Source organism: Dioscorea cayenensis, chromosome 12 (genome assembly GCF_009730915.1).
Source record: "Dioscorea cayenensis subsp. rotundata cultivar TDr96_F1 chromosome 12, TDr96_F1_v2_PseudoChromosome.rev07_lg8_w22 25.fasta, whole genome shotgun sequence".
NCBI classification, from domain to species: Eukaryota; Viridiplantae; Streptophyta; class Magnoliopsida; order Dioscoreales; family Dioscoreaceae; genus Dioscorea; species Dioscorea cayenensis.
Window position 1 is genome coordinate 15,071,706 of NC_052482.1, and position 25,680 is coordinate 15,097,385.

The 25,680-nt window shown below is 32.2% G+C and overlaps 1 protein-coding gene across 7 annotated transcripts; it reads left to right on the forward strand.

The window, feature by feature from the left end:
• The first annotated feature begins 20,912 nt into the window (after positions 1-20,912).
• LOC120273795 (aldehyde dehydrogenase family 7 member A1-like) lies at positions 20,913-25,680 on the forward strand. Of its 7 annotated transcripts, XM_039280500.1 has the most exons (9): positions 20,913-21,088; positions 21,648-21,758; positions 21,849-21,938; positions 22,656-22,753; positions 23,189-23,413; positions 23,534-23,616; positions 24,390-24,433; positions 24,529-24,579; positions 25,369-25,680. In XM_039280500.1, the coding sequence occupies exons 1-5, from the start codon at positions 20,945-20,947 to the stop codon at positions 23,316-23,318; spliced, it is 573 nt and encodes a 190-aa protein (XP_039136434.1). In that variant the 5' UTR covers positions 20,913-20,944; the 3' UTR covers positions 23,319-23,413; positions 23,534-23,616; positions 24,390-24,433; positions 24,529-24,579; positions 25,369-25,680. The 7 variants fall into 7 exon arrangements, with proteins under 7 accessions (XP_039136434.1, XP_039136433.1, XP_039136432.1 ...); XM_039280499.1 differs by lacking the exon at positions 24,390-24,433 and having other exon boundaries at positions 24,490-24,579; XM_039280498.1 differs by lacking the exon at positions 24,390-24,433 and having other exon boundaries at positions 24,485-24,579; positions 25,369-25,679.

Genomic DNA, 25,680 nt, shown 5'->3' on the forward strand with positions numbered 1-25,680 from the left:
TCCTCTCATTCCAATCTCTCCATCCCTATCTCTACTCCTCTCTCTCTTTCTCCTCCATCATCGACCCCTTCCCCTCTCCCAAGCCTTCTTCAACCAATCATTTGTCTCTTGTTTCATCCTCCCTCTCCTTTGCTTCCTCTCCTCCACCTCTTCCCTTCTCATGCTAAATCTCTATCCTTACTATGTCCTTACATGCACCCACGGTGTTGTACCTCTTGACAATGAGCTTTTTCATCCTCTCCCTCCTTCCTGTGAGAAGGTCTACCCTAAAACCCTACTTCACTACATGAATGTCTTCTACTCTATGCTCGACACTGCCTACTTCTCCATGATTAATCTCAACTTCACCAACATCCTTGTTCCCATCACCGAGACTTGCTAGCCTTTTTTTTGGCTATCACCACCAAGAACCATTTGCATCCAAGGACAATGCCTATACCAACAACTCCAATATGATTAAGCATGCCCTCAATCGCTTCGGCATGCCGTTGCATCTCGAGATGACGTCTAGTGTATACTTTTATGAGTTGTTCGGCGAGGACTTACGGCCAGGACCTGTGGCATGGATTAGGGATTACGGTAGGAAGAAGAGAGGTTATTTGCTTAAGATTGAGAGAAAGGGGTTCTGATAACCTCTACTATCATGTTTAGCATTCTTTAATTGTTTTAATGTTTTTTTATAATATTATAATGTAAAAAAAAAGCCATGTAAACCAAAGCAGATGGCAACAATAACCTCCATTAGACAAGCATACATAATTGACCCAAAAAAGTAAAGGGGCTAAAAAGTATCAAATTAGAGTAGAGGGACTAAAAGGGCAGAGTCACATAAGTAGAGGGAGTATTTAGGGTATTCTACTTTTAATCTTCCATGGTTGTTCACAACAATGTCATATAATTATAAAGGGCTTTTTGTCATTTGGGGATTTTTTTTATTTGTTTTTGTTTTCGTTTCAATTCTTCATATAGTGGCTCGATGGCCATCAAATCAATGCCGTCCATGTTATTCTGATTGAACTATTGACTAAGTATTTTAGAAAACATGAATGCTGATGTTTTCTGCTTTTAATTTTTTTTATAATTATTCATTTATTTGTGTTTTAGAAAGGTATCTACTCAATTTACTCGCTCGATACCAATAAAAAGACTAACAAAGCAAAGAAGAAAGATGGTAAGGGATGGCTGCCATGCTCATGTCACAGTCGATGTTATGGTCGGTGGCACCGTAGGGGAGTTGTTGGTGAGCTCTCCCTTCTGCTTTTTATTCCTTTGCATCACCTTCTAATCCCCTTTGTCTTCCTCTTTTGTAGGACCCTAACCAAGACACAACTATTAGTTAATTTTGTGGTGAACTTTTTCACTTTTTTTTTTAAAGTTGCTTTTATGTGTTTATTCTGCCTTTGTTGATGCTATGGATTATGTATATCTTTGCAAAATCCTAGTAGGTGGATAATGGTGCTGCTATGTTGATGTGAACTCAGATTTGAGAAATTTTTATTGCTTTGATCATGAACTTTGGTTTCATATTGTATCTCAAAGGAAAATTCTTCTGATATTTTTGTTTTTAAGGTTTGTGTTGCTGTTGAAGATAGGTTGTTTGTGATCTTTAGAAGACAACTAGTGTGTCTTAAGCATATGCACTTGCTTATTTCCATGAAGTTTCTATCTTTTTCTCATTTCTTACTTTTTGTTGTGCAATCTATGGGAATTGCTCATGTACTTTTTAAAATTACATTATCTTGCTTAATCAATGCGTTTGATTATGTAGGAAATACACTCCATATAGAATGCAATGTACACAAACTAGTATTGTAGAGATCATGAAGAATTCATCTAACACAAACTGCTACTATAGAAATCAAATATATAAATTCAGCAAGCATATAAAATCAACAATAATACAAAAATAATAGTTAGAAATTTCTAGCCTGGGGTAAGCATATGTGAGCACTGCCCTAATGATGAATTAGCCTTCCTCGAGTAGGATTTTTAGGCCTCACTTCAAGTGTAGAATACACTAACCCCTAGGATGGATCAACTCCTCGCGCTAGCATGTTTGGTGATGAGGTTTCCAAGTGCAATGTCTCACAAGATTTAGGCGAAGATAGATGAAGATGATGATGATGAGGACACCAAAGTTTGCACTCAATATCATACAATGCCACAGCTTGAATGAAGGTTGAAGATGGAGAAGTTGCTATCTGACTAAGCTTCTCACAAGCTTATATAAGAGTCTAATCAACGGATATAATTATATCCGTTGATTAGACTCTTATATAAGCTTGTGAGAATTATATCCGTTGGAAATCAACAACTAATTAAGAGGGGTTAGGTTTAAGAGTAAACATGTGGGCTCCTTAGCTGGCCCACATCCAACAAAATCCCCCACTACACTCATAACCTAAGAACGACCAACAATAATAACAAAGGCAACAAGGATTCTTATAACATAATCAATCAGAAGGAAATGATCAAAAGAATAGTGAAGGAATGCACAACCTGAAACTTGGGTTTCCACTTCATCAAGCTAAGGTGTCTTTGAAGACTTGAACCTTAACCTCTTATTATATTTTTCAACTGATAGAGACAGCAATGAACTAAGTTTTTGAATTACAACTTCTTGAATCAGAATTCAACTTTAATGATGATCTCATGATTGCACTTGGATAAACAGGGTTGCTGCGTTATTGGCCATGCGCTTAATATCATTTCATGGAGATTCTTAGAGAGTTAGGCCACTGACTCTCATAGTTGTGGCTAATAGCTATCTCCACATAGGTGAGATCTCCAGAGATATCTGTAGTGTAATATCTTGCTTAACCAGCCTTTGATCTCATTAAGAGCTATGCTCAACCTTTACACCACTACATGAGAGTACACGTCATAGGAATGGGGTAATAAATATACATATCTCAAATATGTATAAGGTGCTCTCCCAGTCAACTAATCAATAGTTTCCCCTTGAACTTCTATCCTGGGATCTCCATTCAAAGAAGTATGATCACTATTGTTATTGACTTTTACAGGCTAAGCCCCATTACCCTCGACACCTCGGCTATCATCTATCTTGATAAGCCTTTAATCAAGCAATCTGCTAGATTTAACTCTGACTTTATGTAATCAATGGTCACAAAATTGTGCTTCAAATGTCTCCATAATGACTTGTGGCAGATCCACATATTCTTGTTAATTTTATCATTAGTTCTTTCACACTTGCACAGTTAAATAGCAAATTTAGAATCACAAATGTATAGCAATAGGAGGCATAGTAGATGACATAACAAGAGTTTTAGAAAGTAAATTTTTAATCCACTCGGTCTCGGTACATGTAGAATCATGCATAATCAATTCAGCTTCCATGGTGCTCTTAGCATTGAGCTTCTACTTAACAAATTTGCATTGGACAACTCCTCTACCAAGTAAGAATACTTGTCCTAAGGTTGTCTTAAGATACATTGAGTTAGATATCCAGTTGGCTTCTATATATTCCTCTACCATAGGGAATCTAGAATACGTCAACCCAAAAGATATAGAGCCTTTTAGAAATCTAAGAACCCTCTCAAAGGCAAACCAGTATTCTTGATTTGGGTTACTAATATATCTGCTCAGTCTAGATACAGAATACACAATGTCAGGTCTAGTTATATTTGACAGATACATCAGGGATCCTATGATCTGAGCATAAAGATCTAAATTCACAGGTTCACATTTGTTCTTCTTAAGGTGTACACTAGGATCAAAAGGTGTAGCAACAGATTTACAATCCAGATATCTGTATTTCTCCAACACTTTCTCAGTGTAATGAGATTGGGATAAAGTGATGCCATATACAGATGTCATAAGCTTGATTCCTAGGTTAACATCAGCTTCCCCTAAATGTTTCATATCAAACTTAATGCTCAAAAATGTTCTTGACACAAGATCAAGATCAGAAGCAAAGATAAGCAAATCATCACCATACAAGCACATAATAACACATTTGACATCTACTAATTTACTGTAAACGCACCTATCATAGTTGTTTACAACAAATCCATAAGAGATGATTGTAGAGTCAAACTTGGCATGCCACCGCTTAGTGGCTTGCTTCAGTCCATAAAGAGATTTTAAAAGTTTGTAGACCTTGTGCTTTTGTTCGGAGACAACAAAGCCTTCAGGTTGCTCAATGTAAATTTTTTCCTCTAAATCACCATTCAGGAAAGCAGTATTTATATCCATCTGATGGATTTCAAGACCAAAAGCTGAGGCAAGTGCTACAAGAATCCTAATGGTGGTGGTACGAGCAATTGGTGAGTAAGTGTCAAAGTAATCAAGTCCCTCTTTCTGTTTGAACCCTTTTGGAACTAACCTGGCCTTGAAATTTTTAATAGATTCATCCGGTCTTAACTTCTTCTTGAAGACCCATTTACAACCTAAAGGTTTACTCCCATGAGGTAGAAAAGTAAGTATCCAGGTATGGTTACTCATTATTGAGTGGTACTCATCATCTACACCTTCTTTCCAAAAAACTGAATTAGTAGAAGCCATAGCCTCCTGATAATTGGTAGGAGTATCCTCAATCATGAAGGTGACAGAATCATTACCTAGGTTCCTGAATAGGAACTGACACAAAAGTGGAGCTAGAGGTAAGATGTACATAAGGAGTGGGATTCAAGGTTGATCTCAGAGGGAAGATGTTCTCAATGTAGACAACATCTTTAGCTTCAATGATGATGTTTCTAGCTATTTCACTCACCTCTGAGTTATTAACTAGGAATATCCCAACATTGCTATCTAGAGCATACCCTACAAATACTGCATATAGGGTTTTGGGACCAATCTTTCGGGTTCTCAGATTAGGGATCTTGACCTTAGCTAGACACCCCCACACTTTGAAGTAGTTAAGCTGTGGGGCTCATCCTTTCAAAAGTTCATAGGGTGTTGTGCTACAGTCCTTAAAAGGAATATTCAAGATAAAGCAAGTTGAGAGCAAAGAATCCCCCCATAAGTTCTCGGGTACACCAGAACTCAATAGCATGTCATTTACCATATCCATCAATGTCTTGTTTTTTCTTTCATTAAACCCATTGGACTCAAGAGTGTAAGGAGCAGTAAACTCATACACAATCCCATTCTATTCACAAAATAAAGACATAACATTAGAAGTATACTCTCCACCTCTAGTAGACCTAAGAACCTTAAAGGTCTTGTCTAGTTGGTTCTCATCTTCGGCTTTAAAAATCATGAACTTGCTAAGGGCTTCATCTATGGATTTGATCAAGTAGGTATAGCAGAATCGATAATGATCATTGATAAAGGTAATGAAATAATGGTTTTTCGCTCTGGTAGGAGGTCTACAAGAATCACAAATATTACTTTAGATCAAATCAAAAAGATCAGAGTTTTGGGTGATTCGAGGAAAAGGTTTTATGGGTAGTTTGGCTTGAACATAGATCTAACATTTAGAACCTTGATCAATCTTTGATTTAGGAATTAGTTCAAGGTTCATCAACTTTCTAATGGATCCAAAGTTCACATAACCCAATCTTCCATGCTAAAGATCACAAGACTCAACATTCAAAACAACAGAAGAAGAAGGAGGATAATCAGAACTTTCATTGAAAGATAAATCAGAAGGTTCACATACATTAAGTTTGAACAGAGCACCAGATACAATACTTTTACGAATAAAAAGATTACTTCTAGAAATTACAAGGCAGTTGACTCAAGTACAATCTTATAACCAGATTGAATCAAAAGAGAACTTTTCCAGAAGCCACCTTCATATCAATCCGCCCTCTCCCAAGCATGTGTGCTACTGAGCCATTTCCGAGAGTCACACATCCTCTGATAAGTGGGGAACTAGACACATTCAACACAGATGTGGATGTTAGCACTAGTATCAAGAAACCACTCTAGGTTTTGACAAGTTAAATTGACAAAAGAAATGAAAGACACTGACCTAAAGAAAGTTCCAGAGGAGGGTTCACCCATCTCAAGCACATTTACTTGTGGTTTGAGGATTTTTCTGAGAAGGTTTAGGAGCAGAAGATTTGGGTTACTGAGAGTTTTGAGGACATGAGTGGATTGGCTTGCCCTTGGCCTTAAAGGGTTTCCTTTTAGGGGAAAACTGGTGACCTCTATCAGAAGAGTGGGAAAATCCTAGAGCACTTAGAACTGTTAGGGTTACCACTATGTTCAACTAGATAAACTAGACCCTTATGAAAATCTACATTCTTCTGGTTGTCTTGCTCAATTCTAATGGTGTTGTAAACTTTTAGAAAGTACAAGGAATCAATCTTGTGCCTAAGTCCATTTGCAAAGCCTAACCAAGATGGTACTAGCTTGTTCAAGAGAATGGACACAATGTGGCTTTCATTGTAAATGGTACTCGCACTTTTCGTATGGCACTAAGGTAGTCCTAAAAGGCATGAATCTATTCTTCCATCGCTACCCCATCTACCATCTTATAGTTCTCAAACTCTATGCTAAGGTGGCTAATCCTAGTGGCATTATCAGGGTCATACTCCTTTTCTAGGGCACTTCATATATCCTTAATAGTCTTATAATCAAAGTATTTATCCTAAAGATGATCAGAAAGAATGCTAAGAATTCTATGGCGACAGTGGAAATCAATCTCTTCAAGAGTTTTACTAGGAGAGTAGGAGCTAGAGGTTTGGTTTACAATCGAGATGGATAATCAGCGAAGTCCACTAGGATCAAGTCAAAGGAATTAGAATCAGAGGATAGAGTCAGGGCTATGGATACTCCTAAGGTGTACAACCAAAATTAAGCTTTGTGTTTCCACCTCCTAAAGTTTACTTAAAGGTCAAACTTGACGGGTTTACACGAAATATTAGATTGTGCATCCATGTGTGTATTGCACCTTAATCAAGTTCAAGGTCTACTAATGTGACAAAAGCAAGTTTGACGTTTGAAAAATTTTTAAAATTGAAATAAATTGTAGAACTTAACTTGCAAAAATACAACACTATAGAAATAAATGTATGAAAATATGAGCTACAGTATTATATGTATGAATATAGAATGTAGGAATTTTTTACATATAACAATACAGTCTACAAAATTTCTGCATATAGGAATATAGTGTACAATAGCATTTGTATGGAAATATGGTATTCTATAGTATTTATGTACAAAATACAATATATAGAATATGCTTACAAAATACAAAAATATACTTACAGCTAAATAGATTACGTATAAGACAACAATTCAGCATTAGATTATAGGAAATACACTCCGTATAGCATGCAATGTACATAAACTAGTACTGTAGAGATAAAGAAGAATTCATCTAACACAAATTATAACTGTAGAAATCAAACATATAAATTTAGCAAGCATATAAAATCAACCATAATACAGAAATAATAGTTAGAAATTGCCAGCCTAGGGTAGGCGTGCATAAGCACTGCCTTATGCCTTAACGCTGAATTGACGTTCCTCGTATAGGATTTTCCGGCCTCACTTTAAGAGTAGAATACACTAACCCCTGGGATGGATCAACTCCTCACATAGGACGTTCGGAAATGAGGTTTCCAAGTGCAATGTTCCACAAGATTTAGGTTAAGATAGATGAAGAAGATGAGGAGGAGGACACCAAAGTTTGTATGCAATATCACACAATGTCACAGCTTGAAATAAAAAATGAAGGTTGAAGATGAAGAAGTTGCTCTCTGGCTAAGCTTCTCGCAAGCTTATATAAGAGGCTAATCAACAGATAAAATTATATCCATCGGAAAAAAATGGCTAATTGAGAGGGGTTAGGTTTTAGAGTAAACGTGTGGGTCCCTCAGCTGACCCACATCCAACAGATTAGTTTTTTCTGTGTTCATGGCATGGACTTGAAGTGTTTAATGATGTACAATGGCATTTTGCTTGATGATCTTATTGTTTAGATCAAGAGAAAAATTTCCATCTTTGTAAGTGATGATGATTTCGATAATTGTCTATGTTCTTTACAGGTGCTGTTTATGGGACTTCAAAGTTATTATATATAAGGCAATCATGTTAAATCAGTGCAATTGCTGACTTAATAAATCTTTGGATTACTATCTGTTTTGTTTATTGAAGTTTCCCTGTTTCATTTATGGTTAGATTTGCATCCTTTTAACTATTTAAGAATTTAAACTCTTCTTCAAGCCAAACAAGGGGAGGAACTATCACATAAGTTTCTTTTATTATAGGAAACCACTGAAGGATTTTCACTACTGATTTTTGGGTTAATCTTTCATTTTATGCAATTAAGTTGATATAGCAAACAAGATTAGTTTGTATCCTTCTATTTTCCTAGACTCAATTCTTTTTTCCCTTTTGTATTTTGCACTTGTTAGGTCTGCTAAGCATATAGTAATTTTATTGTAATTGTTAATTGATTTTTACACTTCTTAATCAACAAATGATTATCTTCGTACTTGGATTAAACAGTTTTCAATATTTCTCTGCTTAATGAAGTGAAAGTAAGTTACAACTTTTGATCATGTTTGATAATTTTGGGGGGCATCATATATCTGTGACACCTTTTGGACCAACTATTGTTTTAACAGTTTGCTTGTATTGCCATTTGCCAAGCTTGGTGAGAGGAAAATAGTCCATTATTGGCTTTGTGGTGAAATTATATTGCTTATGCGCATTAGGAGAAAAAAATAGAATAGAACTAAAGTAATGTAATCATGTACTGAATCATTAACAAAATGCTACTGGAAAAGATCACACCAAAAGAAAGATGTCATTAGTTTTGGGCCAACTGAGTTATTTATTTTATTTGGATCCTTTATTATTCGACACACTATCAGTGTGACTTCATATTATGGTGGCATCTTTTGGGTCAACTATGCTTTACAGGCTGATATTTACATTGCCCAAATGATCTTGCTCATGGAGATATAATAGTTTGTTTTCGGTTTTGTGACGAAAGTAGCTATTCCACAAGGAGGAAAATAAAATAGAATTAGGAGAAGAACGAGATGCCATTAGTAATGAACAGAACAACCACACATCTTCAAGGGATGGAGAAATAAATTTTATGGAAGCTAAAATTGGATGTGTGCTAAATGTAGCATTTGCTTCTTCTATGTTTTCTGTAAATCATAGAAAATCAAGTATTTAACATAGCAATAAATGTTGTATGTTGGACGTCATTGCACCTTTATTGGTAACAGTTCTCTTTCCTTAGGGAACTTGCATCTTTATTAGGTTCTATGGCTTTTGGGGATAAAAAAAAGAAAGGGAAAAAAAAAGGAAAAAAGAGGTCACATAGAAGCCAATTATTGACCAACATAAATGGGAAATGTACCGGAGGTAGCTTTTCACTCTAGTATGTGAAAATCATCATGAATATCTTTCCAATTTAATGTTCTTGAACTTCAATGGTTTCTCTGGCATACCCTTTAGTTGGAAGAAAATTACAAGAGCTACATTATTAATCCTCAAACTGAGCGAGGTCAATCAAGGTGCCAAATTTAGAGAAGCTTATAATTTTGTCTGATAGTGATGATAAATGTCAAACACTGGCATTACTATCCTTGTTGCTGTCTATGTAGTCATTGGCTTTTGCTTCTCCATTATCTGCCCCACATGATTGTTGTTATTGTTTTGTTTGATGTTTTTTGTATATACCAAAGTAGTCGATTGCAAAGATGTTTAACCTCTTTATGAGCACAGGCTCTTACTAATTAATTTCCTACTAATTAATTTCCTTAGGAACATCTTATTTCTATTCTTCATTTCAAGCTTATAAACTGTTCTTGGCAATGGCTGAACTAGGACTAGCTGGTAGGTGGGCTAAAGGTAAAATGTAAAAAAAAAAAAAATTCTCCAACAAAACAATTATCTCTAATAAAAATAGTGTGAAAATATAACAATAATTTGAATATATATATATATATTATATAAACATAAACGACAATTTGAACTATTGCTATTGTCGGTGCCGAGCATGTGAGGTATATAAGCGAGAGGAGGTAACTACATTTCTCGGTTTTGTATTTTCTGAAAAAACTAAAATTAATCTTTTTTAATATAAACAACCAAACTATAATTTATAGGTAAACAACCAAAATGGTCCCTTACCTTTGTGTGTGTTTCTATTTCGGTCCCCAGTTTTAAAAAGTTACATTTTGGTTTCTTACATTTACTTTTATTACGATTCAGTCGCCCCAGGGCACGCCGTTAATGGTAATCCCATATGGCAGTCCCTTACCTTTACTTTTATTATGATTCAGTCCTTTACCCTTACTTTTTTATTACTTTTTATTACAACGTGGGATTGTCGTTAACGGCGTACGCTTGGGTGACTGAATTGTAATAAAAGTAAAGGTAAGGGACCAAAACGTAACTTTTTAAAACTGGAGGACTGAAATAAAAACACACACAAAGGTAAGGGACCATATTGGTTGTTTACCCATAATTTATTTGTGAAAAATGAAGTATATTTGACATGCCATATTATGGACTTATGTTTTTAATTACTAATTTTTTAAAAAAAATAATAATTTAAATTTTTATGGGATTTTCTATAATTTTTTGAAACTAAATTTGAAATTTTAATAATTAAATTTAAAAACAAAGTTATTTGTAAGATTCAATCTTTGCAGACTTTCACATGAATAACTCTCAACCATTCAAGCACACCACATTTTACATTCAAAATATCCAAATAAAATATTATTTCATCAATCTAAATATAAAAAGAATTATTTATTTTTTGAATATCCCTTTTTAAGGAGGGTAGGTTTGCCGGTGTGGAGGGGGGCTAAGGCCCCCTCTCGCCCTCCATTAGTTCCTCTCCTGTTTCTAGAAAAACATGAAGTTATAACCAAGATCTTTAATGGCTTAAATTTAAGTGGGACCTTGTTGTATTTTGGTTTTGAATCGTTACAAGTTTAAATGTTTAAGATGCCTCTAAACTTTCTTAATGTATTACTTCACCTGCAGGAGCTTGAATATGAACAATGCAAACAATATTTACCTTCATATGAATATTTAGTGCTTTGAATTTTTCTTGACAGATTCAAAACTTTTCTAATCCAGCAATTTTCTTAACATCTTAAATGTTAGAATCCCTGTTTTGCACGGTATAATCTTAATTTGGTATGAAAGGATTTAAGATTCTATAGCCGGCAATACACCATCATCCTAATTACTAACCTTTTTGAACGCAAACATATGATCAGAATTTGAAGCCCTGCAAAATGATCAGTTGCAACCATAACCAATTAATTAAACACAATCATCATTGAAGAAACCACCCTGCAATGCTAAATATGGCTGCATAAATTGAAGAACCTTTTGTTTTTGTTAAAATATTTTGGAATGACTGACGAAATCAATGAAAAGTAGATTTTGCTATTTCTGGAAGATTGCTATTTAGATGTACGCAGAAGCAACGTGTTTTGATATAATGCTTAGCTGATACTAAAATTTCAAGATTATGGTATGTTGGTGATGGTTCTCTAACATCCATGTCTAATATTTTAGTGAGTTACTTAAGGAGACATTGTGATAGACATTTAAATGTAACAATATTTCACACAGGTCCCAAGACTAATCAATATCAGATATGTCAAGCAGACGACACTCGGGAGTGCATCGGTTTTTTGGACTCTTTTTTGGGGGGCTGGGAGCTTGATACACTGCAGGAAATCTTATTGAGCACTACAGACGCTACAGATGCTACATTGTTTACTGCTCAGAGATTGAGAAGTTTGATGCAAAATGAGAAATCTTGTGTGCCTCCACATCTTTGGTGCATCTATGGATTTTGTTACATTTGATAAATTACAGCAGTAATTGCCTATCTATTTTAGCTGAAGGGTAGGAATTTTAAGTTGGCAAACATTTTGCAATTGTTGATCCATGTACAATAATGACTTGCTTTCTCATGGGGTTAGGATTTTTAAGTTCTTTATTTGATGATGATTGATATTATGTCTTTTATCGACCTTGGGTTAAGGTATTAAGTTCTTTATTTGATGATGATTGATATTATGTCTTTTATCGACCTTGGGTTAAGGTATTCTTGCTTCTGATCTTTTTTGTATTTGTTATTCTCAAGAATCTCAACAGGTGGTCTAATAGTAATGCAAATTAAACTCAGTTTTACTTTTTAAAGCTAACTGTGCATTGATCCAGTATTTATGAATACATGTATAAAATATGTCTAATTGTTTATTTAAATTAGAAAATATGATAAGTTTTTATGTACCTTGAAAAGCCTCAAATTTTTTGTTTTAATGAACAATATGTAGAATTTGAAATTTGTTAAGTATTTTTAAAAATTCGCAGGGAATGTTTGGTTTGTGGATTTTTTTTTCTGAGCAAGTTTGATAGGCATGTAAGATGTCCAAGTTTTGGCACATAATTGTTCATTAAATCCTCAAACAGACTTAGATGAATACATGGGCTTCACATTTTAATGGGAATTTTGGAACTCTAATAACAAAATAAAATTATTATTTTATGTTTTTTTTTATAATTTTAGTTCATTCGTTCAATATATATATATATATATATATTGACCGTTGCACCTCTGTTAGATTTCATAATAAAACAACAAAAATGCCACTCTATTATGTAAAGATACATGGAAATGTATTGTTAAGTTTTATAGCAATACATTTCCTTAATAGTGATTTTGATTTAATTGTCAAAATTACTAAGGTATTTTTAATAAAATTAGTGTTTTTATATATAAGTAATCAATATATTTGATTTATGAGTCACCTAGTGGTGAGACATTAATGGGAAAGGTCAAAGGCTAGATTTTCTCATAATGCATGGTTTAGACATTATATAATTAATAATTGTGACATCCGAATTCATCTATACTTCTCATAAAATGATAAGGAAATTTTTTTTATAGCAATTATTGAGTATGGATTTCAAGAGAATAACCATTTCCAATAATGGTGTAATACCTTTGAAAACTAAAAAAAAAATCATATAAATTGTCCTCAATAATTTTATAAAAACAAATAATAATAATAATAATAACTAAATGCTAATTGATAATATAAAACAATACAAACAATATTACAATGAAGATAAATTAAGTTTTGGAGAAATAAGTGTAGGGATAAAATTAGGTAACACACTTACGGGTTCATGACGATCATTCAATCCTTCAACCCTACCAATCTCATAAACAGTTTGATTTACAAGATTGCAAATAAATTTATGCTTTTCGAAACACATTAATAACTTGTCATCTTCTTTCTTTGACCCTTTAAGAAAACTAAATGACCAAAAATTCCAAGTACTTCTCCAATGTACAAGATCTTCTATAAATTGCTTGAGTATAGGATCCAATCTAAGGTCAACACAATGCAAGATAGACCATCCTGAGTAATCTTTTGCAGCCACCATGAACGCAAAGACAAATAAGGACCCCTCAGTAATACATAATTCCCCTCCGGACACTCCTGTTGAACATAAGCCACAGGGTGGTCTCATTGAATGTACACTACAGTGCATTGGTAATGGAATTTCTCTCACATTATAATTTTCAATATTAAAAGAAACAAAACATCTGTTACGATCCTGGTAGGCATACCAATTAACTGACCCATTCCAAAACTCACCTTTTATTGGCCGTAATTTGTAATCACGAGTGAAACCATCTCCACAATTATTCCACTTACAAGTCTCCCATGAATATATTTTAACCAAATATTTATGTTTAGATTTCCCCACCTTTGCATGCTCTAAGCTGATAATCCGATAACCAGGAATCAAGGACATCTGCTTTTCAATGTTGGATTTAGAAAATTCTTTATCCGGATAAGGTATTTCTTTGAAATCTAATGTGAAGGGATTGTATAGATAAAGGAGGACCACAGGAAAGTGTTTATTATCATATAATGCCTCAGCTCGATAAAGAATTAAACCGTCATGAGAGCATATTGCTGAAAGTTTCAAATCCTTCATGCTAGCTGTGCATGCTGCATATTTTTTGATGATGGATGCAGAAGGATCAGGGAGTGCAATGACATCACCTGTTTCGAGTGAGTAATAGTGGCTAGAGTTTGTGTAGGTGAATATAACACCTGAGGCCACTTGTTGGTCACAAACATGTCTTGTGTGGATGTTGATGAAGTAAGGATCAGAAAAAATTGTATGCCATAGCTTGCAAACGCTCTTAAATCGTAACATAGACCGTAAAGGCAACCAGATAAAGATCTCCAACAAAACATCATCGGGAAATATCACTCTTATGTCTCTTTCCATCTTCTCTGCAACTCAACACTAATATCATAATAGAAAATAGTGTTATATTATGCTCATGGCATGGAGAAGACCAAATTAAAATTAAAATAACAAAGTATTATATATGATAATAAAAAGTATAATTAAATTTATTCCAATGAAATTCAAACAATAAAAACACCAAAAACATCAAATGAAAATAAAGATAAAGAGAAATCAAAATCATTCGAAACGGGGAAAAAGAAAAACAACATACCTAGAGATGGAGGAGTTTTTTTTTTGCGGGATCACTGCTCCTGGGTAATGTTAACTATATAAAGTTTTTTAGAATTTGAATTGTTAAACTAATATATTTTAGAGATAATAAGGGAAGTTTAGATAAATTTTTTAAATAGTTTTGCAAATATATCTAATTAAATTCAGGATTTTAGATACTCTTTTATCTCTAATAGATGTAAATTTATAAAGTTCCTTAACCATAGGATCACATGGTCAGAGTGCCCGCCCCCAAATCTTAATTGTGGGTTTTTTTAATTTTCAATTATTTATATAATTATTAATTGCAAAATAAAAAGTCTTTTAGAAAATAAAAAACAAAATTTTAATTTTAATTAAAAAAAAACTTCATAAATTTTTCACATATTTTTTGAATAAATCAATTATTTATCCACTTTTAATATAAAAAAAAAAAAATTCGCATGCTTATTAAGAAAAGGCCAAAAAAAGAAAAAAAACTGGGATCTAATTGATGCATATATATGCGTTAAGTGGTATGGACTCTATCTCATGCCATTTTCCTAAGATCTCGTGTTCCAAACTCATCAAACTATTCTCCATTCTTTCTTCCATTTATTTAATAAAAGCTTTTTAAAAAATCATTATTGTTAATATTTTTTAAATATTTCCGACGACTTAAAAAATTTCAATTACTTAATTATTAATTTGAGTAGACATGATAAATCTACATCTATATATCTTTTTAACGATAAAATTTTAAAAAAAAAAACAAAATTATCCATGGAATATATTTTGATATTCAAATGATTTAGAGATAATAACTGCATCTTAAATAAATCCCTTTTAAATAATTTTATAAATATACCTAATTTAGGATTTTAGATATTCTTTAAATTTTTTTTGATAGATGTAAATTTATAAAATTCCTTAGCCGTATGATCACCATGGTCAAATGCCAGCCCCAATATCTTAATTAGGGTTTTTTTAAATTTTTAATAATTTATATAATTATAAATGGAAAATAAAAGGTCTTTTAGACAATAAAAAAACAAAATTTAAGTTTTGCCCTTAAAACAAAAGTGGAAAATTTTTCATATTTATTATTAAGCATTCAATTTTAACATAATATAATTAAAAAAAAAAAAAAAAAAGCAAGAAACCTTCATGCCTATATATGGGTCAACTGGTCTGGACTCTATCTCATGCATTTTCCCAAAAATCTCGTGTTCCAAACTCGTCAAACTATTCTCCTCTCTTTCTTCCATTTATTTAATAAAAGTTTTTAGAAGGAAATCCCTAATTGGTCATTTTTTTTTAAATATTTCCAACTACTTAAAAAGTATTAATTAATAAATTATTAATTTCAATAGACATGATAATTAAATCTTAATCTATCTTTCTAACGATAAAATTTTAAAAAGAAAATTATCCATAGAATATATTTTGATATTCAAATGGTTTTATAATTACAATAATTATAAAACAAACTTGATGTTGAAATATTAAAAGTATAGATACATAAAACACTTTTGAAATTGCAAAATGCATAAATCATAGAATAGGAGATTATTTGCATCTATAATTTCATCATTTACATATACCACATTTATCTCCTATTTAAAAATTATAAACGCTTATATTTACATTACAACAATGATTTTTTTTTTATTTAGAAAATTCAGGATAAAAATACTTAAAAAGTTCTTGAAAGGTATGAAAATGAATATGAGCTCTTTAGAAATTTTTTAATAACATAGATTCAAAAATTACTGAATAGTTCAGTAAACCAAACACTCCATTAACCTTTATTCTTTAATAGAGAACTAAGATTTGAAACTCATAAATTATTTAAAATAGAAAGTTTTTTTCTTTAGTATTCACCTAATTTTAACATGATTAGCCTTAATTAAATAAATAATTTAAAATTTATTACTGAATACAATCATTTATCAGTATTAATAATTCATGCATCCATGCACACGCATATTTCTCATCCTTTCTATATTTAGTCCTTTTCTTTTCTAATCTTTGTTAACAAAGAGATAAGGAGAAAAAGAAAAAAAGAAGAGAGAATTTGGAAGAAGATAAAAGTGAAAGATTGGGAAAAAGAAAGGATATAAAGCGAGTGGATAAAAGATAAAATAAAACCAATGACAGAGTGGTCTATTGGTAGTTGAGTCTCCAATAAAATCTTTCACAAATGGTAGAGTTCGAATCTCATGTGAGGGTACATTTCTGAGAGTGTGAGTAGTGATTGTGTGCGGGTGATCCAGTGTTTATGTGTGTGCAGGTCCCGCTTATTTTGGGAAAAAAATAGAATAAAAAGAGATATAACAGGTAAGCAGTTTGAAAATTGGAGAAAATTGAGATTTGATAGATAGAAGGGATGGAGAGGGGTTTCATTTATCAAAGAAAAAAAAATTGAGAATTAATTAGATTAGGGATTAGATTAGGGATGATGTATTTTTTATTTTTATTTTTAATTTTACATGTTATATTGATATAATGAATTCAGGGCAGAGAGAGAGGGGGCCCACCCTCAATTTTTTTCTTTAGAGGGTGGGCCCCCTCTCCCTCTCTCATTTTTTTTCTCTCTAAAGATTCTATTTGTTTGAAGGGAAAGTAAGGGGAGAGAAGGGGAGGGAAAATGAGAGAAAGAAAAGGACGGTTCAACCCTCGTTTGGATAGACAAATTTTATGAAGGGAAAGGAAAAGAGAGTTCTCTAATAACCTTGTTTGGTTACGGAAGGGAAATGAAAGGAAAAAATATATAATAATATGATTTACCAATTATACCCTTATCAACACCAAATTACTTAATTAGAATTTAAAGACCAATTCCTCTTACAATTCTATATAGATCATCACAAGATCATGTTAATAAACTTATTTTAATATTTTAATTCATAGCATAATAATCATGTTGAATTAGATAATTATTAGTTTTTTTTCTCACTCAAAGAAAATTTTAATTTTATTTGTATTTCGAATAAAATTTGGATAGCAATAGAATTATATTAAGAATAGAATTCTATTAAGATAAATTATTCTAAGAATGAATTGAGAAATAAAAAATACAATATAAACAAACAGATAAAAAAAATAAGCAAACAAAAAACAAATACATAAAAACAATTGTGATGGGTGTCATGTGAATATTTAATTAAAATAAAAATAGATTGAAAAAAGTGAAAGAAAAAACTTATGAAGTGGTGTTATGTAATTAATTTAAAAAAAATTAAGGGTAATAAGGTCTTTTAAAAAATTTAAAAATCTTTACGAGGTGTTCCCTCCACCGGTAGCTGATTTGGGGGGCCAGAGGGTTTCGGAGGGTCAGAGTTAACCATTCATTTCCCTTCGTTAAATTAAAAATACCAATCCAAACGAGGGAAGAGCCGACTCTGACCCTCCAAAACCCTCGCTTTACTTTACTTTCCCTCGCCGGCCCTCAATCCAAACATAGCATTAATCTCTCTTGGTTTTTTTTCTCCCTTTCTCTAGAGATTTTATTTTTTTTAATCTCTCTAGAGTTTTTTATTTTTATTAAAAAAAAATCAAATTTTATACAAATTAATCCTTATCTTCTAAAACATAATATTTTTTTAAAAATATATTTACAAAAATTTATTCTTTAATCTATTGATATTTTATAAATTACTTTATCTATCTAATATATATATATATATATATATTAAAAAATCTATGTTTTAGTTTTTGATTTTTACAAATTAATTTATATAATATATAAAATTATATTCTTAGGAGAGTTTTTGTAGAATTTTATTGTTTAACAACAGATTTTTAATATCTAAACTATAATTTAATTTATAAATAAATTTAAAAAAATTTTAAAAAATTTATTAATTGAATTTTTTTATTTGCAATTCGCCCCCTAACCCTGGCTCCAATGAATTGATTTGACAGTAGGTTGCCGAAGCATTTTTTATTTATTTATTAGGGTATATATACAATTTAATATAAATAACCACCATCTTCACGTTATATGGTAACTAATTTTTTTTTTTCAAAGCGAGAAATTGAGAGATCATCTCTCTTTTATAACGTTAGCTGCAGTGAATAGATTGCCCACCTTATAATTTTTTTTTTAATAAAAACTCCATATATAGGAAGAAGGTTCTCTGTGATGATGAGATAGTTGAAAATTTAGAGGATGATAGTTGCAAGCATTTGAATTAAAAACCTTAATTTGAACTTGGAAATTAGTGTGAATTAGTGCAATAAAATCACAATAGCATAATATATATATATAATGTACATTATGTTTGTCATTGAAATCATACAAACATAATGTTCACAATTACAATAGTTAATGAAATAATAACCGATAAATATATAAAATCTAACGTGGTAAGAATAAAGTTAGATTTTTTTTTTTTGTAATTTCATTATTTAAATCTTCTGATAATTCATACTTAATTTGGGGCAAATTTCTAACAAAAGCTCCTAATTTTAAGATAAATCAAATTAATAAATCATAATTAAAGTTATAACAAGGAATAAAAAGCTCATTCTCCACATTTTAGAAAAATAAATAGGATAAATGGGTATCTCATTTGAATTAATTAATTTATGCTTTTTGAAAAAATTGATGACATTAGAACCTTCATTAAAAAAAAATGCATCGTGGTTTTCTACTTTGTTTGTGTTTGAGAGGTCTCGAGTTCGAAACCTCTCAAATTCAATAAAAAAATAAAAAAGTGTTTATCACCAATATATCAAAAAAAAAAAAATCGTTAAAAGAAATACAACCTTCAAAATTTTGAAGTTGAGACAAAAGTTAACAAAAGTAAATATTGACAAATATGGGGTTTTGAAGTAAAGAAAAAGTGAACTAAGACTAAATAAAAAGTGGTTATAATTTTTTAAAACTTGAAGAATTTTGTACATATATTATTCAAAATAGAAATGAGTCATTGCCGTTTTGCCCTTAAAACAAAAGTGGAAAATTTTTCATATTTATTATTAAGCATTCAATTAAACATAATATAGAGGGGTTTAGAGACATAATAGAAACCTTCATGCACTACACCATTTTTAGGCTTTAGAGACAATCAAATAGAGGGGTTTTAAAAAACCACCTCTATAATAAAATAGGTTTTTTTTTTCATATTTTTAGTGCCGGTTTAATTAAACCGTTCTACACAAAATTTGTTTTAAAAAATAAAAAATAATTAAACCACTCTTTTCTCTCTTTCTTTCTCTTTCTCTCTTTCTCTCTCTCTCTCTCTCTCGCTCTCGCCCTAATTCTTCCGCCCTCTCCTCGTGCCCACCTCCCCAAACCCCCTCCGCGGCTGCGGCAGCTGCTCTCCCCCTCGCTGCCCTCGTCGGCCGATCTCTCAAGCCAGCCCTCGTCGCCGTCCCCATCTCTCAGTCCGAGACCCTCCCGGAATCCCTCATCGACGATGAGAAAGTCCACGCACTCGATGACCACCTCACCTCTGATCCAGATGACATCAAAGCCCTCCGACCTCTACTTGAGCTCAAAGTGAAGACCAATCTACTCCCCAATGCTATTGCCATCATCGACAACCTCATTGCTCCGGAACCTGATGACAAGGACCTCCCCCTCCTCGGTCTCTTCTCTCTTCTCCTCCCTCTTCTTCTTACAAAGATATTCAAAGTCCAGCTAGTTAATCTTATGATTTTTGGTGGTGTGTGCAGGTCAAAATCATATGATGTTCGAGGTGGGAATTTGTTAATCCTTTTGCTTTGGAATATCAAAATCTGCCATCCCTTTTTGGCTATAAACGAGTAAATAATATTGTACCCCTTTGTTATGTAATATTTGTCGTGTGCTTCAAGTTTGGAATCTGCTGGGAATAGTAGGAGTTATAACAGCTTTTAATTTTCCATGTGCTGTTCTTGGTAAGTTAACATTACTTTCTTCTGATCACTAATGCTGCATTTTAAGAGATGCTGTTCTTATAGGATGGAATGCCTACATTGCACTTGTCTGTGGAAACTGTGTTGTTTGGTAAGCAAATCCTCTTCTTTTTTGGTAGAAATAAGTTGATCTGAGAAACTGATGGTGTTATTAATTTCTGAGTTGAATTTATATATACATATGTCTATTTGGTAAGATTTCTTATGGCTAGCCCTCATCTACATTTTTTTTATTGCAATATAATTATCCTCAAGTGTAAATTCATGAAACTTAAAATTTCATACATAAAGTGTTGATGGTAATATTTTAGATGTTTCTGGGTTCTAGGGAGCTCAACCATTTCGAGGCTTTCTTTCTATCTTGGCGAGAATCCATCATATGTATCTTTGATTCCAATGTCTTCTATGTCTATATTTGCCTACAAACGAACTTACAGATCATATATACTTAATTGTGATATTTCTACAACTAGAAAGAATTAACATTTTGCTTATATTCTTTAGTGAGCCATGATGTGATAATATGCTTATGGAATTTGTTCATATTATGCATTGCAGGAATGGTGCACCAACAACTCCTTTAATCACAATTGCGATGACTGAGATTATTGCTGGTGTTCTGGAGAAGAACAATTTACATGGTGCAATTTTCACTTCTTTCTGTGGAGGGGCTGAAATGGGTCAAGCAATAGCTTGTGACAGATGGATACCTCTGGTTTCATTTACTGGAAGTTCCAAGGTATTGAATTTTTGAATCCCTTTCAACTTGTTTATGTAGTCTCATTTGTTATCCTCAAGCCATAATCTTGTTATATTAATTCTTTTACTCAAGCCATGAAGAGTAATTTACTCATTTCTAGCATCTTTGCAAAGTTACATTGAGTCATCAACCACAGAAACATAATTAATAAAAAGAAAGAATTAGTTAGGATTTAAAATCTAAAATTAACTTTGCCATGTCTTCCAGCCAGATCTTCAATTAGTGCCATTATTGGCATAATGGCATATTGTTTTTTTTTTAAGTCTGGTGATTCCTTATGTAATGACTTCAACAAACGTGTGAGTCATCAACATGCAGTATCACTTGAAAATCATTCCCATGAAGATTAGAAGGTTGATCCTATTTGTTGTTTTTACAACGGCTTGTCTTTATCTCCATTATAGATTAGTTATCATTCCCTTAAATCGTTTAGAATCATATTTTTCTTTGTTGGTATTAAGATTCTTAGACTCTTTCTGTGCAGAATATTTTAATCCTGTCGTACACATTTAATATCATTCGCTGTATTATCATACAGGTTGGGCAGATGGTTCAACAGATAGGCAATGAGCAGTTTGGAAAATGCTTAGTTGAACTTAGTGGAAATAATGCTATAATTGTCATGGATGATGCTAACATTCAACTTTCTGTACGGTTGGAAAATAATCCATTTATTGGTCATATTGGTTTGCCTCATTACAAAACTAGTTTTGAATAATCTCCTTTTCTTTTGATGCAGCTTCTTCATGAGAGCATCTATCAAACTGTATTTGATCAACTGATTGGTGTTTATAAGCAAGTGAAGATTGGTGATCATTTAGAAAAAAAGGTACCTTGTCCTGTTAGGACCATTACACAATCCTGCTTTAAAAGAAAACTACGTCAAGTGTATTGAAGTTATTAAATCTCAGGTATAGCAGATATCTTGATACTAAAAATGCATCTTTTATTTTCTTTCATTTGGATTATTATTATTGTTGTTGTCAATATGTTCATAAACAAACTCCGAATGTTGCATTGTATACTCTCTTTATATATACTAATTTTTTATGACCTACAAGTATCATATGCTTGCTGATAGTAAAATAGTCGTTTACTTGTAAGGATAGGTATCTTCTTCTAGAAGTCTGCTGTAGATTTTAAGATTTTTATCAATACCAGTATTTATTCATCTTCACCATTACTTTGTTTGTAATTTTTTTTGTTTAAAAGTATGACCATGCTACTCAACCTATTTTGTGCATGGAGGGAAGATCCTGATTGGAGGATCCGTTATAGAGGGAGAGAGTAACTTTGTTCAATCCACAATTGTGGAGATTTCTTCAGATGCACCTGTTGTTATGGAGGAATTATTTGCTCCGGTCCTCTATGTCATGAAATTTAAGGCAATGAACCCAGCTTGTGGGTGCTCTTCTTTTTCTATTATTATTATTCATATTTGTCCTCCTTTTATTTGTCTATCATAATCATTGCTTGTACCTATGCCTGTCATTAATAATCCTGTATGATAAATGAATTAATATCACTTGATCTCTTTCTTCTATAGACTTTAAAAGAATCAATTGAGATAAACAACTCAGTACCACAAGGGTTAAGCTGCTCCATATTTACACGCAAACCAGAAATAATATTCAAGTGGATTGGGTAAGTACAACTGTGGGTGCTGTCTTTGGCCATCACTTATGAGACATAGCACATATGAATGAACTTGTATTGTCTTGTCTTTCATCTTTTGTTGTAAGCTTTCATTGTCTTGGATTCTAGTTTTAAGGTGTATGTTAAAAAAAAAGTAGTGGGACAGAAAAAGGAAGAAAAGAAATTTTTTAACTTGAAAAAGAAATCTTTATTTTTTTTAGTATAAAAGATTATCTTTGTTGCTTTGTATGTATGCAAGTATGCTATCATTATCATTAGCAAGAGTATCTGTTATTTATATTTTGGAATCTAAAATCTAAATTTGTTTTTGCCCTTGGCAAAGAATAAAGTGGTGTAGTTTTCATCTTAATTGCACAGGTCCATTACAAAGCTTGCCATTTTTCTCCTCTCCACTGATTCTATTGTGTTTTGTGTGATATGCAGACCACTTGGAAGTGATTGCACCATTGTGAATGTAAATATTCCTACAAATGGTGCTAAAATTGGTGGTGCTTTTGGTGGTGAAAAGGCCACTGGCAGTGGCCGAGAAGCAGAAAGTGACTCATGGAAATAGTACATGTGACGTGCGACGTTCTAAATGGTACAATCAATTAGGGGAGTGAACTTCCTTTGGCACAAGGAATAAACTTCGGCTAAATTTTGCCTCAAGTAATATTCAGCTTCCTTGTTCACACATAATTTCCTATTTATCATCCTTAGCATTTCTCCCCTCTGAATCATTACATGCTACTCTTGCATTCACCTACATCTTTTCATTTTTGTTTTCAGGTGCTGCGCCATGCATCATTTGTCCAGATGAAGATAATGTTCCTCCTATACACCCTTTCTAGACTGCACAACCTAGTCCCATGGTAAGTTAGTAATGTGTAATATTTATAAACATGGAGAACTCTAAAATTAGTGTCAAATATAATAAAGGTTGTCTTATACCTCATTGGTACTCATTTGGAGACAGTTTTTTTCTTTTTCTTTTTTTTTATATCTTTAAAGAAGAGTTGCGGAGCCAGATAATCATCTACCTAAATCCATTAGCTGCAGACGAAAGAATGCTTTAAAGTTTTAGATAATAAAAAGTCTAAGAAACTTCCTGTAATTTGCAGGATCTTATCTCCAAACACAAGACACAATAAGAAATCAGAGTTTGTTTGGATGAATTAAAATTCAATACCAATATGAGATAAATTAGGGAACCAAACTATTGAATCAGTTATTGTAAAACTAATTTTAGTGCGACATCAACATCTTGCTTGTCAATTGCACTTTCTCTTATTCAAAAATTCAAAAGTAACTTCAAACAATTGTCTTGTTGTCCATGTGCATGTATATAAATGCATGAGAGTGAGAATCTTCAAATAAACAACAATAATTCTAATAATTATACACATAAGAAAATATCACTATAAGATTGCAAATTACCTCATGAATTGATTTGCTGCAGAAATGACATCCATTGTGATAACTTAAACAACTTGTGTAGGTAGATATATAATCATGTGGATGTCTATATATATATATTTAGATTGATGATATTTGAAAAAGTTTTTTTTTTTATATTAACTTTGAGATAGAAAGACATTCATGCATATATTTAAAGTGATTACTCAAAGGCTGAAAACTTTTTCAGGTTTTCATTTATTAGCCAACACGTCAAATTATTTGATTCAAGGGGTAATTGATTGACTCATCAACTTCTATTTAATAACATGCATATTCAAATAGGAAAGCTGGAAATGCTCAACAAGTTGCTATATCCACTGTTGCAGTCACACTTATGATCAAAAGCCTCTGTTTTTCTGCAGTCACCTCCTCCACAGGTACTCCACAAACATGAATTAGAGATTTATAATGTTGCTAAACAAATAAACCCCACATTGTTAAAAGAAATGAGAATGATAATGCTTTTTTTTTTTTAACTAACTATGATGTGCTTGATTATCAAAATAGATCATCAGCTGTTTTTTATTCTCAAGTTTCTCTGTTTGTTATTGGTTGATTATTGTATTTGGTATTCATAATGTGGTCAAAATGTGATCTTTGTGCTCTTATTTGTTGTTGTTCTTCATTGCCAAGTTTCTATTCTGAGTCAAAATATTATCTTTGAACTTGTTGATATGTGTTCTTGATTTTAACTCTCTCTTTGTTTGTCAACATGGTTTTCTGATTTGGTATTGTTAATGGTAGTGAAAATGTAATCTTTGTGTTTTATAAATTGTTAATTCTTTAGTGTCAAGTTCCTATTCGAGTGGAAATATATCTTTTGAACTTGTTGATATGTGATTACGGTTTTCAACTTTTTCTTTATCAACTTGGTTTTTCTGATTTGGTATTATTATTGCGATCAGGAATGTAATCTTTGAACTGATTGATTTATGGTCATATATTGTTCTTATTGATTCCCCAATTTCTATGGCAGTCCAAATTTTATCTTGTATTGATGTTTGCACACAATTGTTATTCCAAAGCCTATCAACTGAACATTATTTATTGGCAACCATTTAACTTCTTGTTACTGACTTTTATGATGAATTAATGATCAAAAACAAGTAGCTACTTTGAATTTGTTGCCTGGAATAAGTAAGCATCATTTTGCATAAATTTTGCAGAGTGGGATGATTAGGATGATGATGATGTGAATGATGACGTCCCATTGCAGTTGAAGAATGAGCTTGATGGCAACTCTGAGAAGAAATAGACTATTGAGTCATGGAGCTTGAGAACTAATGAATCAATTGGTTGTTTTTTTTAGCAATTCTCTCTTAAAATATCAGTTGTCGTGCTAAACTAAGCAATATTTTTATGTGAACCATAATCTATAACATGTTTTAGGTTTCTAATCTAGAGATTCCAAACACTTGGGCTATGGTTTAATAGAGTTTGTTTATCAGAGAATTCAGAGTTCATATTTTATTTTTCTT

Excerpts from the sequence above, each read along its gene's own strand:
- LOC120273795 (XM_039280500.1), top strand. The coding sequence starts at position 20,945 with ATGACTGAGATTATTGCTGGTGTTCTGGAGAAGAACAATTTACATGGT. Across the intron at positions 21,759-21,848 it reads ATGCTAACATTCAACTTTCT|CTTCTTCATGAGAGCATCTA; the intron begins GTACGGTTGGAA and ends CTTTTGATGCAG. Across the intron at positions 22,754-23,188 it reads ATAATATTCAAGTGGATTGG|ACCACTTGGAAGTGATTGCA; the intron begins GTAAGTACAACT and ends TGTGATATGCAG.